General features: G+C 46.2%; 1 protein-coding gene across 1 annotated transcript; it reads left to right on the forward strand.

Moving 5' to 3' along the window:
- Positions 1-1,386: 1,386 nt before the first annotated feature.
- On the forward strand, positions 1,387-13,934 carry LOC100928430 (zinc transporter ZIP4). Its single transcript, XM_003760551.4, has 12 exons — positions 1,387-1,729; positions 3,516-3,782; positions 4,530-4,731; positions 6,008-6,186; positions 6,291-6,459; positions 7,853-8,025; positions 8,385-8,528; positions 8,686-8,802; positions 9,256-9,310; positions 11,692-11,844; positions 12,019-12,206; positions 12,377-13,934. The coding sequence occupies exons 1-12, from the start codon at positions 1,547-1,549 to the stop codon at positions 12,503-12,505; spliced, it is 1,959 nt and encodes a 652-aa protein (XP_003760599.2). The 5' UTR covers positions 1,387-1,546; the 3' UTR covers positions 12,506-13,934.
- Positions 13,935-16,869: the final 2,935 nt, after the last annotated feature.

A 16,869-nucleotide genomic window follows, 5' to 3' on the forward strand; every position in this document is an offset into this window, starting at 1 on the left:
CACTTTGAGGTGTATTAGGAGGATTCTTTTCAGGTTATTTATTGAAATGTGCCTCGGAGGTCTTATTTCGACCTCCCCCAGTTGCAACCAACCCAAATTTAAGATCCGTCACCACCCCTCCACCAGCTCCCCCACCCCAGCTCTTGTATTTAGAATTGTGAAAGAATGGAGATGAAATGGAAATTCAGGAATTTTTGTTGCCTCTTAGATTGTTTCTACTTGTGGTGGCCTTGGAAAGGGTTTTGGGGAGGGGGGAAAATGGGGAGGGAGGGGTATAGAGGGAAGTATCTAAGATCACTGGCCAATTGCTGGGACCCCCTTTAGGAATTGTGGGTTTGGCCCAGGGACAGCAAAGCAGCCTTTCTTCCCGCCCCCTCTCCCTGCTGGACCCTTCTTCCTTCTTCTGTTTCCTTCCCCCAGACCTAGTTCTGCTGCCCAGAGTTTCAGATTGAGTCTGAGGAAGGGGAGGGAAAAGGGAGAAAGAAAGAGAGGAGAGGAAGGAGTTTTTGAGGAGCCCATAACAGAAACAGGTACAGGGATGGTTGAAGGGCTGGGAACCCCTTTTCCCCAAAGCACAGGCCCAGAGGATAGGGATGAAATTAGAGATTGTTGTCTTTTTCCCAACCCTTGGTCGGGTTCCCAGCTTGCAGGCCGCCAGGGCACAGAAAGAACCTGACTTTTAAAACAGACTTTTTGGTTTATGTAAATCTGAGCCTGCCTATCCAAATATGTTTATGTAAATTTGTGTTTCCTTTGAAATTTGTAAAGGAGGGCACAGACCCCCATGAAATCATCTCCCGGGCCCGGCATCCAGGGGGAGACTGGTGCTGGCAACATCATGGCCTTCCTCTGCCTACCTGCATCAGTACTGGCCTGATCAGGAGTTGGATGAACCCTGGGGAGTCCAGGGAGGACCCTGAGCTGCCACCAGCTGGGTGGGGGAATTCCAGGTTTCAATGGTTCTAGAAGGACGAGGGGGAACAGACCACAGGAACAAAGGGGCTTCCCCAAGATAAGGGGCCGGAGGTGAAGGAAGGGGGGAGGGACTTTTGAGGGAGGTCACGGGCTTGGAAATCCAGGGGAAAGGGTAGGGACAAAGAGACTGAGTTTAGGGACCCCACACGGGTGGGGAGGAAAGTCGGAGGGCTGGGAGAGGGAAATGAGGGATGAGGGCTGATTTCCCGGGCCTATCATTAGGGAGGATCAGCTGCTGGAATGGTTAACCTGGGGGCCAGGCTGCAGCCAATCACAGTGCCTGGGCAGGAAATACCTGCTTGGGGAGATTCCCCCAAGAGTCCTCCAGCCCAGCCCTGCCTTGGCCCAGGGACTTTGGTGACCAGCTGCAGTCCAGTTCTTCTTTCCCTTCCTGAGACCAAGATTCACCAGGGGGCCCCCACTGCTCCCTTCAACCAGGCCCCCAGAGATCCATAGCCCAGCCCCACAAGTCCCCACCTCCACCTTCACCTCCAGGAAGCCCTTTAGCACCCCCTTCCCTGAAACCTACCCTGACCCTTGTCTTCTGGAGAGTCTTCTGGAAACCTGAGCTATGCGGAGCGTGGTCTGTCTCTGGCTGGGGGCATGGCTGGGGATAGCCCTGGGGACAACCCCAAGACCTGCCAGCCTATTGACCCTGCTCAACTCAAACCAAAGTTCTATGGACCAGGAGTCTCTGAGCAACCTGTTAAATACACTGGTGGTTTGGGACTGCCTGATGAGCCGGTGGAAAGGGGTAAGAGTAGGGATTCCTCTAATCCACCCCCCCCTAATCTTTTTCCAGGCGCCCCTCCCCAGCAGGGCCGGGAGCAAAAGGGACAAATTCCAAGACGGAGGGAGGGAGGGAGGGAAGTAAAGAGGAAGGGAGAGGAGAAGGAGAGATCGCATTATGGGTGTGTTGGCAAGCAGGGGTCAAGGAAGACGACCCTGGAGGGTCCATTCCAACCCTTTACTCTAGGAATAATTACCAATTTTCCAGGATAGAGAAGGGGCTTGGCCTGGGATGGGATACAGAAAAGGGGGACAGGGCAAGAAACAGGCTTGTGCCATCCAATGCCACCTTTGGAAATGGAAGTGGGGAAAGAGACTAAGCCCGTCTTGGGGCAGGGTGAGGTGGGGCAGACTTGGGCTGATCTTTTTGGGAGAAAAGAAATTTTCATGGGATTAAGAAAGGAGCTTGTACCCTACTAGAGAAAGGAAGCCCAGGACCTAGGGATAGACTAATATCTCCTCTTTTGTCCTTCCTTTGCCCTTTCTTCTCTTTTTGCCTTGAGACAGGCAACTTCCAGACTTCCCCACTTGGGCTTAATTCTGTCCCTCAAGTTCTTAGCTGAAAAGCTCAAAAGTCAACCTGGGGGACAGAGTTGTGAACAGAACCACTGAGTGTATTTTCTTCCTGGTGTGAGTGAGAGGCTGCAATGGGTCTCTCATCTGTGTTCATGAGCAAATGGGACTGCCCAGTATGTGTGACTGTGAGTGTGTGTGCAAGGAATCCTGTGTGTGGAAAGTGCACTTCTATGGGATGTGTTAGAAAAGAGAGAGAGAGGGGCAGCGAGGTGGTGCAGTGGATAGAGCATCAGCCCTGAAGTCAGGAGGACCTCAGTCCAAATCTGGTCTCAGACACTTAATATTCCTTGACTCTGACCCTGGGCAAGTCACTTAACCCCAATTGCCTCAGCAAAGAGAGAGAACTTGTACATATAGGTGAAGAAAAACTCTAAACTAATATAACTAATATGAGACATGGCTTGCTTGGGTGTGAGAGGCTTCCCCTTGTAATTCTATCTATGCCCACGTCCTGTGTTTTTGTATGAATGGGACACCCCTACCTCTGTTTTTCTGTAAGCTAAGCTTTATGGGTGGAAGAGGGAGACTCCTACAAGGGTGGGTGACAGAGCTCCGAGCCTTTTGTGTGGGAGAGCCCTTTATTTTTGTGGCAGAGGCCGCGGGGACCGCAGCTGAGGTGTCCCACATGTATCTGGGTCCCACCTGTGAGGTCCAGCCTTGCTTTCTGTTCTCAGTTTGGGAGCACAGGAGCACACAAACCCCAGTTTCCTGATTCAATGCCTGCAGATGCGTCCGTCACATGTCATGGCCTCGTGCTGGGGCTTATCTCTGTCCTGACCTGGACATGGTGCTGATGCTTGCAATGTTATTCCAAGTTGAGGAATGGTGGGGGCAGGACATGGGGGGAAGACAGGGATTCCGAGGAAAGGATGGGGCCCGTCAAGGGGAGGATGGACAAGAGGATTTCTAGCCTTTCCTTCCCGAGGTGGGGCAGCGGATACAGAGAGCTGGGTCAGGAGTTAGGAGTTCTAATTTGGCATTAGACATTTATTATGTGACCCTGGGCAGGCAACTGAGCCTCTCTCTACCTGTTTCCTCAGCTGTATAATGGGGGTGATAATAGCACCTACCTCGGAGGGTTACAAAAATTGCTCCTGAAATGCTTATTCCCCAAAGTCCCTGAAGCCACCTTTCCTCCTGTCCTGACTTTTGTGACTGTGCTTTTGTGCTTGCAGTGCATTACCGTGGAGAATGCCCTGTCCCTGGCAGGTTCTGGGTTGATTTTGGGTTCCCAGAATGTGACCCGCTTCTGCGCTGGCATTGCTCTCTATCTCAGTGACCCAGAGGGCACATGTGCTGCCATCCGGGCTGGCAGCTGGGGCTCCCGGGCAGACAGCCTCTTGGCTTCCTTGGCCTCTGCCGGGGCCCAATACCCCATCATCCTGAATCAACTTCTTCAGCAGATCCGAGGGCATTACCAAGGAGAACCAGGAAATGGCAAGGTGAGGGCACCAGTGGGTCAGGGGGAAAGCGCAAGGACTATGGAAGGGAAGGAATCTGGGCTTGAGTCCCGGCTCTGTCCACGGGCTCTGTGCTACGCTGCAAAGTCCCTTTCCTTCTCCCTGCGCCTCAGTTAACCATCTTTAAAATGAGGGGCTTGAACTCAGGGACCTCCGAACTAAGGTGCTCAGATACCCTGTAGGCAGTGGGAACCACCAAAAGTTTTAAAGGAGGAAGTGACCTGGACAAAATCCTTATTCTGGGTGCCATGGGAAGATTATTCTCCAAGCTCTGCCAGAGTTGATTTGGAGGAGGGAGGATCGGGAGGCTAGAACTAGAGTGTAAGCCAGAGGTCTGGGGCCTGAACTAAGACAGGAGCAGTGTGAGGCAAGAGATGGATCTGAAAGGTATCAGAAGGACTTGAGGATTGATCAGGAGGTGACTGAGGTTTCAAGCCTGGATGATTAGGTAAATCATTCCAGAGGAAGAGGTACGGAACAAGCTGAATTAGGGATATACATGTGAAGTTGGATATCCTGGTGAGACGATCCCTAGGCTACTGGAGATGTGAGTCTGGGGCCCAAAAGAGAAGTCAGGGCTCACAATGCCTATTTGGGGGCCATCTGCATTCCCTCATTCCCACCTTCTACCCTCAACAAGCAAACTCCCCCCTTCCCCTGCCCATGGCTCTGGGGAGAGAAGAGGTAAGGAAGGGTGTACGGGCCTGAGTTCTGATCTTTGTTTCCTAGAGTTGTGTGGGGACACACCAGATTTTGGAGGAAGCAGCAGGAGCCCAGGGAACTGAAAGCAAAGATCCAAGTTGGGCTCTGGCTGCCCTCCTGGACCATGCTCTTGCCGGCTCCTGCTTCCATGTCCTGCCCAGTCCCCAGTACTTCATCAACTTCATCTTCCGACTTCATGGCAATGAGTCACGAAACCTTACTCTGCCTGGTAAGAAGTGTGCGTGTGTGTGTGTGTGTGTGTGTGTGTGTGTATGTGTGTGTGTGTTGGGGAGGGGAGGACTGGGACTGGAGATGAGAGCTTGAAAAGAAAGTGCAATGAACCACTACTTAGAATTCCCAGTCCCTCTATTTTTGTCCACCTGCATTTTTGATTTCCTTCACAGGCTAATTGTACACTATTTCAAAGTCCGACTCTTTTTGTACAGCAAAATAACTGTTTGGACAATATATTTATATTGTATCTAATTTATACTTTAACATATTTAACATGTATTGGTCTACCTGCCATCTGGGAGAGGGGGTGGGGGGAAGGAGGGGAAAAGTTGAAGCAAAAGGATTTGCAACTGTCAATGCTGAAGAATTACCCATGCATATATCTTGTAAATAAAAAGGTATAATAATTAAAAAAAGAAAAAAGAAAAGAAAGTGCATCTCCCTTTCTGGGTAGGGAGGGTCTTGGATGGGCTCCTTTTAAGGAAAATTTTGTTTGACCTCTGATATAAAAGGGTTCAGACCTAAGGAGAAGGAAAACTAATGGGAGAAAGTCCCCACAGAAGAAGAAATAGAATAACAGGTTTAGAAATAGACCCAGGCCCGTTCCAAAGATCTTGTGATGGAGAGAGCAATCTACATCCAGAGAGAGAACTGTGGGGGCTGACTGTGGATCATAGCATAACATTTTGTTGTTGTTTGCTTGCATTTTGTTTTCTTTCTCATTGTTTCCCTTTTGATCTGATTTTTCATGTGCAGCATGATAATTGTAGAAATATGTATAGAAGAATTGTGCATGTTAAAGATATATTAGATTACTTGCTGTCCAGGGAGGAGGTAGGAGGAAGGGGGGGAATTTGGAACATAAGGTTTGCAAAGGTCAATGTCGAAAAATTATCCATGCGTATGTTTTGAAAATAAAAAACTTTAATTAAAAAAAAAGAAAAAGAAAAAATAAGCCCAGAAGGTACTAAAATATCCAACATGTCCTGGTCATTATGAAAACAGGGTAATGCACCTTTCAGTTCCTTTCATACACATCTCTCTCCACCTCTTCCTCCCTCCCTTGCAATCTTTGTCCTCAATTTAATTTAGCCAACGTTTATTAAGCACTAGCCACTTGAAAAGAGTACTATGCTCAGTCCAGATATTCTTGGAGAAGTGGAACAGTTCTGGAAGGCTTCCTGAAGGCAGAGGCAGTTGTGGGGGGCGGAGAGGTTTAGAAGAAGAGAAGGATCTGGGGCTAAAAGCAGCACCCTCATTTCTCTGTCCAGAGTTGCAAGCTCTGATGAGCCAGCTGAATGTGGGGATGAAGGCTGAGGTCCATCACCATGGGAGCGATGAAGAGCACCATCATCATCACAGAAAGAATGGCCTGGAATCGAAGGCAAACAGCCAGCTAAGGACTCCTCAAAAGACCCAGATGAAGGACTCTGATAGCGTATGGGACACAGTAAGTCCAGAGGAAGAGAAAGTAGAGAAGGGAGAAAAGCAGGAAGAAAGGGGTTAAGCTACTTTTCCTCCTACTTCCTAATTCTATTCCTGTGTCTGCCCTAGGTATGCCTGAGTGGCTCCGATGTCCTGGAGGTATATGGGTTGTCAGAAAAGGAAGGGGTATCCCCAGATGCTTGGGCCCAGCTCAGCCCAGCCCTACTCCAGCAACAGCTCAGTGGGGCCTGCTTATCTGTTCAATCCTCCTCCCAGGAGCAACTCAGCAAGTCTGAAAGTAAGTGTCACTCACTAGTGCTGGGACCACAGAGTCCACATCCTCCTCTTTCAACTCAGATTCATCTTTGGGGCTACTTCCTTTTTTTTTTTTTTTAATGTTTAGTCCTTTTGCCACCTAAGGGGTGGGATGGGATGAGGAGGGTAGCCCTTAATCCTTACATAGCCCAGTCTCAACCACTTGGCAGTCCTACTAGAATATCACTTGACCACAGCAGCAGAAGGTTGTAGGAATAAGCACCCACAGAAAATCAATTCTCTTGACTATGAATCACTACATAGAATTCCCAATCCCTCTATTTTTGTCCGCCTGCATTTTTGATTTCCTTCACAGGCTAATTGTACACTATTTCAGAGTCCAATTCTTTTTGTACAGCAAAATAACTGTATGGACATGTATACATGTATTGGATTTAACTTATGCTTTAACATGTTTAACATGTATTGGTCAACCTGCCATCTGGGGAAAGGGGTGGGGGGAAGGAGGGGAAAAATTGGAACAAAAGGTTTTGCAATTGTCAATGCTGAAAAATTACCCATGCATATATCTTGTAAATAAAAAGGTATAATAAAAAAAGGGGAAAAAAAAAAGAAAATCAACTTTCTTTGAGAGAAGGATCATCTGAGAAGTACCCTATGTATTAAGAGGCAGGCCAGTCCCCCGTCGTCCTGAGCTCCAAGTTTAGCACACTATGCACTATGCTAAATTTCCTTTACCTGTTTAAAATGTTGCAGAGGCAGCTCAGGTAAAGGTTGGGCTGGATGCTTTCTGAGGGTCGTTGCAGTTCTGGGATAATGCTTTCCCAATTTAAATCTATTTTGCATAACTTTCCCTATATAATAGATATTGTGTTTCTTGCATTTTGAATAGGTAGGGGAGAAGTAAGATAGGGAAAGAATTTGAAACTGAAAATTAAATTTGAAAAAAATTGCCACCTAAATATCTGAACCATTCTTTCCCACCCTTCCTGAACTTGGACCTCCCTGAACTTCCTTTCTGGCAATACTATTTCAATTTTTTCCTCATTCCTCCATTTCCTTTATAAAGATTATTTATGGCAGAGGGGAGTGAGGAGAGGAGAGAGAAGTATGGTGGGATCTCTTACAGTGGGATTGCTATCTGTTTTGTCCCAACCCTTCCTCTCTGTCCCTCTCTTCTCTCTCTATGATTTCCAACACAGGAGGGAAAGAGCTCAAGGTTCCCTGTGCATGGGAGCCCCAGGAGAAAAGGGGGCACTAGGTGAACTGTCTAAACCCAATCCTATCCTCTTCTCATTTACCTGTACCCCTAGATCATCTCCCTAGCCACACTACTCATGTGCTTCTGCTCAGGAGTGGAGGGGCAGCAGGGAACCCATCCTCAGTCCTAACTTCTCCCCTCTCTGTACCCGCAGAATACCTATATAGCTCCCTAGCTGTGCTGATCATCTGCCTCGCCTCCGTCTTCGGCCTGGTGGTTCTGTTCTGTGCCTCCTGCAAGGATCTCTCTCACTATGTCATCCAAACCTTCCTGGGCATGGCTGTGGGTTCCTTAACTGGAGATGCTGTACTTCATCTCATCCCTAAGGTATGTCCCCCCCCAAAGTGTCCCCCTGAACTGCTCTCCACAAAGGCCCTGAGCCCTCTTGCACCCCCTCCTCTGAGCCCTGTGTAGTTAAAAGGTGGAGACACGGGTAGACTCTCCCCTTTGCTAGTATTCACTTTGATCTGGAGTCTATCCCCCCAGTGATGAGCAAAAAGACCCTCTTAGCTTCTCCTTTCTGAGGACTGTCTCATGCCCCAGCTGCCATTCCCTAGAATCAGTCAATTAGCCTGTCTTAAGTGCCTTATCCCTATAAGGCACAGGGGACAAAAGAAAAGCAAAACCCTCCATATTTGTCTCTCTGTTCTGCACCCCCCCCACCCCCCCGGGCTCTTTCTCTTCAGGTACTTGGCCAACATTCCCATGGGAACAAAGCTGGGCATGGAGGTCCTGAGCTTGTGTGGCGGCTCTTGGGTGCATTGGGAGGCTTCTATTCCTTCTTCCTCCTTGAGAGCCTCTTCAACATCCTGCTGCCTCGAGATTCTGAGGTGAGGAAACCCCAGGAGTAGAAGGGGTGATGGGGAAAGAGGCAGAAGGGAGGAGGGGGGTTAGGGCTGGAGGGGGGGGGAGACACTGAGTCAGTGTCTGGGGGAGAGAGGAGGCAGAGCTTCTGGACTTTGGGGTGGATGTCCACTGTCCCTGCAGGACAAGGAGGAGAGCAGTACTTGCAACCACAGCCACGGAATGCCCCTGCAGATGGTGAAGGATGAACTGTCCCACCAGAAACAGCAACAGCAGCCCGAAGGCTCCAGGACAGACCTGGTAATTAATGGCTCCTTCAGTCAGCATTAAGGGCCTAATCAGGGCAGGACCCAATGCTAGAGGCTAGGGTGAAAGGAAAAAAAAAAAACCATGCAGCTCTAGCCCCAGCCCAGCTCGAGAGTCTCTCCCTAATTCCCAGCCCCTCCCCAGGACAAATTCTAGTTCCCCAGGCCCCCCCAGTTCTCTCCTACCCACATCTCTTTGCTTCCCCAGCCCCTTTCCTGTATAGTGAGAAGGGGGACATTGTGAGGGAATGCACCAGGATCCAGGGGAGCTCCCCCAACCCCAGGCAGGGGACCTCTAGCAAACTCCCAGGATTTGCTACTTGCCTCCCTGAGGCTCCCCCAAACCGCTTCTATGAATCTGGAGTGGCGAGGTCATGGCCGGAGCGTGTGTGAAGGCTGCCCTCTGGCCAGCCTCCCTGAGCTTCTGCCTCCCCCTCTTCCTCCCCAGGTATCAGAGGAGAACCCAGAAATTTCTGGTCGGCATCGCAAAAACCTGAGCCGCGGTAAGCCCGGCACTGGCTCTGCTGTCTCTCTGGCCTGACCACTTGACCATCCCTTCTTCTATCTTTCCTGTCCTCTCTTTTCCTCCTCCTTCCCGAACACTGTCCTCCTTCTCCATCCTCATCCCTATTGGGGTCATCGTCATCCCAACCTTCTCCCTTCCTTCCCACCTCTGCTACCTCCTCCATGTCCGAAAGCTGGTTCCCCCCTCAGTTCTTCTTTATCAGTGGGATTGTGAACTTAAAAGTCAGTAGGATCCTTCAGGACTTTCATCCAGCTCTATTTTGTAATAACCTTAATGTTTGCAAAATAGTTCTTCTACAACACTCCTGCAAGACAGTCAGTGTGAACCATCACCCCATTTTACAGATGGGAAAAAACAGGTCCAGATAGAAAGCAATTTGGTCAGGACCAAATGACGGGTAAATTAGGGACAGAGCCAAGATTCTAAGTGGCTAAAGTCTCGTGTCCCCTTTTTACTATGTCACATTTCTAAGGAAGAATCGGGATCAGAGAAAGAAAAAGATTTTACCTCAAGTCACACAGCTGGGGGAAAGGTCAGAGTTTGAACATCAATAATCCGCGCACTCTTTGCAATATCTCACATTTGCTCTGAAGAGAATCCAGATAACTTAGCCTGGTATTCAGCCAGATACCTCCACAATCTAGCCTCAAACAAGCTGTCTAGGATGGTCTCTTCTCTTTCTACTGAATATGCCTTGTGTGCTCCTGTCTGGGTCTTTGCTTCCCCTATTTGGATGGTGTCCCCCAAACGCCCCCCCCCCAATCTCCATCCTTCCTCTCAAGTCTCAACCCTTAGAGAAAGCCTTCCCTGTCTGATCCACTAGTTCACAAAAGCAGCGGTTTCTCTCTTTACTCAAGTCTGTCTCATGGTACCATCTTTTCATTTATGGGCTTCTTGTTTGCTGAAAGAAATACACAGGCCCTGCCCTCATGAAACGTAGATTGTAGAAGCAGCATAAGCCACAAACACGGAAATCCGTAGGGTTAATGAAGTGCTTTGGAGAGATACAAGCAGAATGCAATGCTAGGTCAGGGAGAAAGGTTGTTAACCAGCCTCTGGGGAATCAGGAAGACTTAATGGAGAAGACAGCATTTGAGGATGATTCAGTTTAATAAACATTGATTATACAGATGCCTTTTATAAAAGGAACAGTACTCAACAGTACAGCACTATCATCCAAGATATAAATTTATAAAAACAAAAAGTATATACAAAGTTAAATAAGGGGGAAAGAGAGACAGGGAGAATGATGAGACAGAGAGAGGGAGGAGGAGGGAGGAGAGAGATAGGAGGAAAGGAGGGAGACAGAGCTAACAGCTAATGCAGGAGGTAGGTGGGATGTTGAATTTAGGAATAGGCAATAGAATAGACTTGCCTGCAAAATAAAATGTTATGCTTTAAGCCAGGAAGTTGTGAATTCAAATCCCACTTATTAACTGTGTGCTCCTGGGCAAATCAAATAGCCTTTCAGATGGTTTTCTGAGATGGTAGCAGTAGTGGCCAGTTTGACTGAACAGAGGCTAAGTGAAAAGGAATTATATGAAAAATAATGATGAAGAGGTAGGTGGGAGCCATATTAGAGTAGTCTTGTTGAAATGGAAAGAGATTTGGACAGAAAATGCCATCTGCAACCAGGGAAAGAACTAAGGAGACAATGTAAATCAACACATGCTATGTTCACTTCTTTTTTCTCTCTTTTTTTCTCCCATGGTCTTTCCTATTTGCTCTGATTTTTCTCTCCTAATATAATTCATAAAACAAGAAGTCCCTGAAGTCAGGAGGACCTGAGTTCAAATTTGACCTCAGACATTTAACACTTCCTAGCTGGGGGACCCTAGGCAAGTCACTTAACCCCAATTGCCTCAGCAAAACAAACAAAACGACCAATGTGTATTAAAAATATATTTCTTAAAGAGAAAGAAAAAAATTGAAAGAGAACTGGATGTAGTGTTAGAGAACTTGGGTTCAAATCCTAGCTCTGTTACTTGTGTAAAAGAGTAAATCACTTTCTTCCTTTATAAAAGGAAGGTTCTGGTCCAGATCACTTTTGGGGGGTGGAGGGCCAAAGGAATTGAAGGATCACAGCTAGTAAGTGTCTGAGGCTACATTTGAACTCAGCCCTTCTGATTCTAGGCCCTATTTAGTTACCTGGCTGCCTCTGTAGAAAATGATCTTCCTGGGGGAAGGGAAAGGGGTTCCCTGAATGAAATTTCCTTTCACAAAAGTCTCCCAAATAGAACACAGAACTTGGAGAGCATCTGGAAGAGCTGCCCCTCTCCCACATGAAGCCCTGGGGATTCACTAAAGGAATTCCCAGGTTGCCTGGTAACGGCTAGCTTCTCTCTCTCCCTCTTTCAGAGCTGCAGCTTCTCCCCTACATGATCACCCTTGGAGATGCCCTTCACAATTTTGCAGATGGTTTGACGGTGGGCGCCGCCTTTACTTCCTCGTGGAAAACAGGTCTGGCTACCTCCCTGGCTGTACTGTGCCATGAGGTGCCCCATGAACTCGGTGAGACATCTGTGCCCAAATTCTTGATCCCAGACTCGTGGGGACTGGCACGGGCTCTCAGGGAAGGGATAGGAGGATGGGTTATTAGCATACCCCTGTGGCCCATGGGGAACTGTGCCCAGGGGTTGGGGGACATCTAAGGCTGCTTAAGGACCTTCTCCTCCTTCTCCCCAGGGGACTTTGGCGCCCTGCTCCACGCAGGGCTGTCAGTGCGTCGTGCCATGCTGCTGAACGTGGTCTCGAGCTTGACAGCTTTTGCTGGGCTCTACGTGGCTCTGGGCATCGGGTCCAACGAGGAAAGTGAGATCTGGATCCTCGCGGTGGCCATTGGGCTCTTCCTCTATGTGGCTCTCTGTGACATGGTCAGTGCTGGGGCAGAGAAGGGGGTGGCTGGCACTGGGGCCGTGACATCCCTGGTGGTGATCCTGCCCAGGTGGGGACCCTGCCCAGGTGGTAACTCTGCCCAGGTGGGACGCTACCCCAGGTTGGGACCCTGCCCAGGTGGTGATTCTGCCTCCTTCCTCTCTGTTAGCTGCCATCAATGATGAACGTGAAGGACAAGAGACCCTGGCTGCTCTTCTTCCTGCACAATCTGGGGCTCCTAAGTGGCTGGGCCATCCTGCTGGTGCTATCCCTGTATGAGGAGAACATCACCTTCTGATCCCTCGCTCACCTCGTTGGCTACCTGACTGACATCTGACCCTTCACTGTCCACCCTCTACTCTCCATCTCTGAACTGGGCTCAGCATAGCGCTCTGGCCTCTGACTTCTGACCCCTCCTGTCAACTTGTGTAATGCACTAGACACTTCTCTGGGATGCTCTTTGATAATTCCTGAGTTGGGGTGCCCCTAGGTGCCCTCCCCACCCCCATTACCCTCTGGATCTTTTGAGATCCTTTCATTAGGGCCTGAGAATTTCTACAAAATACTTTTAACACAGTCTAAAATGCATACATAACTTCCACCAAAAGGGTGAGGAGGGGCTCGTCTCTCACTATTCCCCATCCCCACGGCTTTCTAATCTCCAGTGATTTCATGGTCCTAGATATCAGTTTCATGGAACTCATTCCCTCGGGCCTCTGGGAGTTCCTGCTGCACCTTTTGTGCTAGACACAGGGGAGCTGGTAGCCCAGAGTGAGTTCCAGAAGATTTGCAAACCTATTTTTTTTCCCTTTTTCTCGGCTGCTGCAGTGGGAAGGAGGGGAAGAAAGAAAGGAAAGAGGGACTCCAGTGTGGAAGGGGAGCAGGATAGGGTTCTGGGAAGATATTGGATGTCTGTACAAAGTGGAGAGCTTTCTGCTTAGCTAGAAATGGGACAAGATGTCCTGGCTCTTCCCTTTGACAGTATAATTCTCTGAGATATTTTGAGACTCGATTAGAGAATTTTATCTAGAATGGTTGTGGTCTTTGCCATATCTCACAGATAGCATCCTTCCCTACAGTTGCCCTAATGTGGAGGGCAAAGCTAGGGATGTTCTCCCAGTGTGCGGAGATGAAGTGCCACTGTGATGGGAAGACTGTAACCCACATTTCCTAGATCCTAGTAAAAAAGGGAGTAAAATTGTGTGTGTGTGTGTGTGTGTGTGTGTGTGTGTGTGTGTGTGTGAAGGATGGCTAGAGAAGTAATTATATAAGAGATTTTCTGAACATGTCAGAGATCTGAAGTTAGATAAAAGGATTCTATGGTGAAATAATAGTATATGGGTTTATGAAACTTTTCTATGTCCTGCATTCCTTTGGCAGTTTGATGATGCCAAAGGACCCCTTAGAATAATGTTTTAAAATGTATAAAATAAAATATATAAAATGATAAAGAAACTCAATTATGTTCAAATATAGTAGTTTAACTTTTTTTAAAAAAAATTTGTGATTGTGATTATCTAGCAGGGTTCTAATTGAACACAATTTTAAAGTAGTAATGAGCATGAATGATATTTGGAGATATTGGCAACACCTTTAATGTGATGTGAAAATATCTGTGATTTCTGTTTAGTCATAAGTACTGCTAATTTCCTCTTGTTCTTTTGCCTACATTCCCAAATGTTCCATACCAGAACTTAGTGAAAATAAAGATGTGATTTTTCTCTTCATCCAAATTCCCAGTTAAAAAGCTTTTAGTCAAGGGCACCTAGCTGGTGCAGTGGATAGAGCACCATCCCTGAAGTCAGGAGGACCTGAGTTCAAATCTGGTCTCAGACACTTAATACTTCCTAACTGTAATTGCCTCAGCAAAAAATAAATAAAAAAGTCCTAGTCTTAGCTCTTCATCAGTCCCTTAACCAGAGTTCAGAAATGTTCCATCTAAGAACTTAGTGAAAATAAACATGTGATTTTTATTTTCTTCATCCAAATTCACAGTTAAAAAGCTCCTAGTTTTAACTCTTCATCCCTTAACCAGAGTGCCAAAAAGTGCTTATAAAGGGGTGACCAAATCATGGAATTAGCCCAGGCAGACCTCAAACCAATACAGTAAATCCATGGTCTGAGAGAAGCCAACTTTGATTTCTTTTCTCCTTCAGACTACTGACTTGAACTGGTCTCCCTACTTTCTCCAGTCTTTTCTCTCACCCAGCTATCAAAAGAATTTTCCTAGTGATGAGGTTGGTGGTAGTCAGGGAGTTGTTAAAATCCCCTTTTGGTCGGCGCACAGGTTATTCATGAAAGAATCCATGAACCTGAGATATTAATTGGGAAAAATGAAAGTTTACTGTTGGATAGGAAGCCAGTTTTGCTAGGACACTTCTTTAGTGGCAAAGTTCTAGGAGGGAAATGAAGGCTGACACTGAGAAGAGAATGCCTTCTCATCAGGCAGGGTCCTAGCAGCTGCTTTGAACTTTCTACAAAGAATGAGTTCAGAAACTGCTCTTTAAAAGGAGTCTTTGAGGCTCTGGTTTCAGAAAGTCAAAGTTCCCAGCTCTAGATGCTTATTGGTATCTGGCCCAGATCTCCAATTGGAATTCAAAGGGTCTGGCATCCTCAAAAGGTAAAACAGGGTGCTTTTTGACCAAGATTTCTAATTGAATCACAGGGTCTGGCATCCCCAAAAGATAACTTATCTGGGGGGATATGCTTTCCCAGGAGGATCTGAGACTCAAAAGGGAACACAATTTCAGAGTGATAATTTTAAAGGGAATACAGTTTCAGTAAAGGAAACAAGTTTGCCTCGCTCTTCACTAGTGCTCTGCTTATTCTGCTACTATCCTACCAAAAATATTTAGGGATTCATCGATGTCTACAGTAAGATTTTTTAAAAAGTGCTTCCACTTTTGACCCATTTTCACATGAGTTTTATATGACCGTGGATATATAGATATATAAAATAGGTAAAATCAAATGTTTACTGATGATAAATCATAATTTTGTTACCTCCCTCATATTCAGTTACAAGACTCCATATGGGCAGAATGGAGGGGTGTTAAGAAATTTAAGTATCTGGAATCTACAGGACAAAATACAATTGCTATCCTTTCATTCAAAGCCTTCCATATGGTCCTAGCCTACTCCAGTCTTGCTATTCTCCTTTATCCAGAGTCTTACAAATTAACGGTACTCCCTGGCTTCCTTAGGCACTCTCTCACATCTCTGAATTCCTAATGGAAGACATTCCTGCTCTAGCTCTACCTCTTGATGTCTAAATCACCCAAGAGCAGAGCTAGAAGGGATTTAGGAAGTTATATGTGCCATTCTTCTCATGTAGAAATAGGGGAATAGAAGCCTAGAAAAGGGAAGATATAGCCTATACAGTGTCTGCTCAAACTCAATTCAATTTTCATTAAGTGCCTACATTGTGCAATGCATACCTAAGCACAGAGAGAATACAATGAAAAACTTGTCCTTAAATGAGCTCACTTTCTACTTTGGGCACAGACTATCTATACACAAGTAAATATGAGGTAATTTGAGGAGGAAATTTAACACTCATAACTGAAAGAATTACATCTGAGCTAAAACTATTATAAAGATTCTTAGAGGTAAATGTGAGAAATAAGTGAAATTAATACGGGGTATCCCAAAAGTCTTACTGCTTTTTTCAACTTTAAGAGCTTAAAACTCTTGGGATATCCTGTGTAAGTAACACTTTCAAGTTTGCCCAATGCTTTGCATGATATCAGAGCCTCACAAATCCTGAGAAACAGACATTATAAGTATCATCCCCAATTATTATAGAAGGAAGTTAAATGACTTTCCCATGATCATAGACAATAAAGTACTAGATATGATGTGTAGAGAGAGAGACAGGAAATATGGAGCTTGGGGAAAAGTTACTCTAGTTTGGCAAGAACATAAAGGGAAATGTGATTTGAGACTGAAAATGTGCACTGGAGACTTCAGAGGTCCTTGAATGCCCATAAAAGGAATAAGCAGAGGTGCAATTTTAATCCAAATTTCCTGAAATTAATCCAAATTTCCTGAAATCTGAAACAATAGCAAAGCTATTCTTCAGGACATTCATTCAATTTAAGAAATGTTTATTTTATGACTCCATACCCCCTCATAATATAACATAATAGTCTGTGAAAGTTAAAAAACCATATAGTCAAGAATATATATTCTTTGTGGCTCTTTTCAACAATGAGATGATTGAGGTCACTTTCAATGGTCTTGTGATGAAGAGAGCCATCTGCATCCAGAGAGAGGACTGTAGGAACTGAGTGTGGACCACTACACAGCATTTTCACTCTTTTTGTTGTTGTTTGCATTGTGTTTTCTTTCTCATTTTTTTCTTTTTTGATCTGATTTTTCTTCTGCAGCATATTTGTGAAAATATGTATAGAAGAATTGCACATGTTTAATATATATTGGATCACTTGCCATCTAAAGGAAGGGATGGGGGAAAGGGAGGACAAAAATTAGAACACAAAGTTTTTGTAAGGGTGAATGTTGAAAAATATCCATGTATATATTTTGAAAAAAAGCTTTAATTTAAAATATATATATCCTTAACCTAATCCTCTAATGGAGATGAGCTGACAATAAGCGATGTTGTTTAGTCATGCTTGACTCTATGACCCATCTTGGGGTTTT

This window comes from Sarcophilus harrisii, chromosome 1, assembly GCF_902635505.1.
Source record: "Sarcophilus harrisii chromosome 1, mSarHar1.11, whole genome shotgun sequence".
Taxonomy (NCBI): Eukaryota; Metazoa; Chordata; class Mammalia; order Dasyuromorphia; family Dasyuridae; genus Sarcophilus; species Sarcophilus harrisii.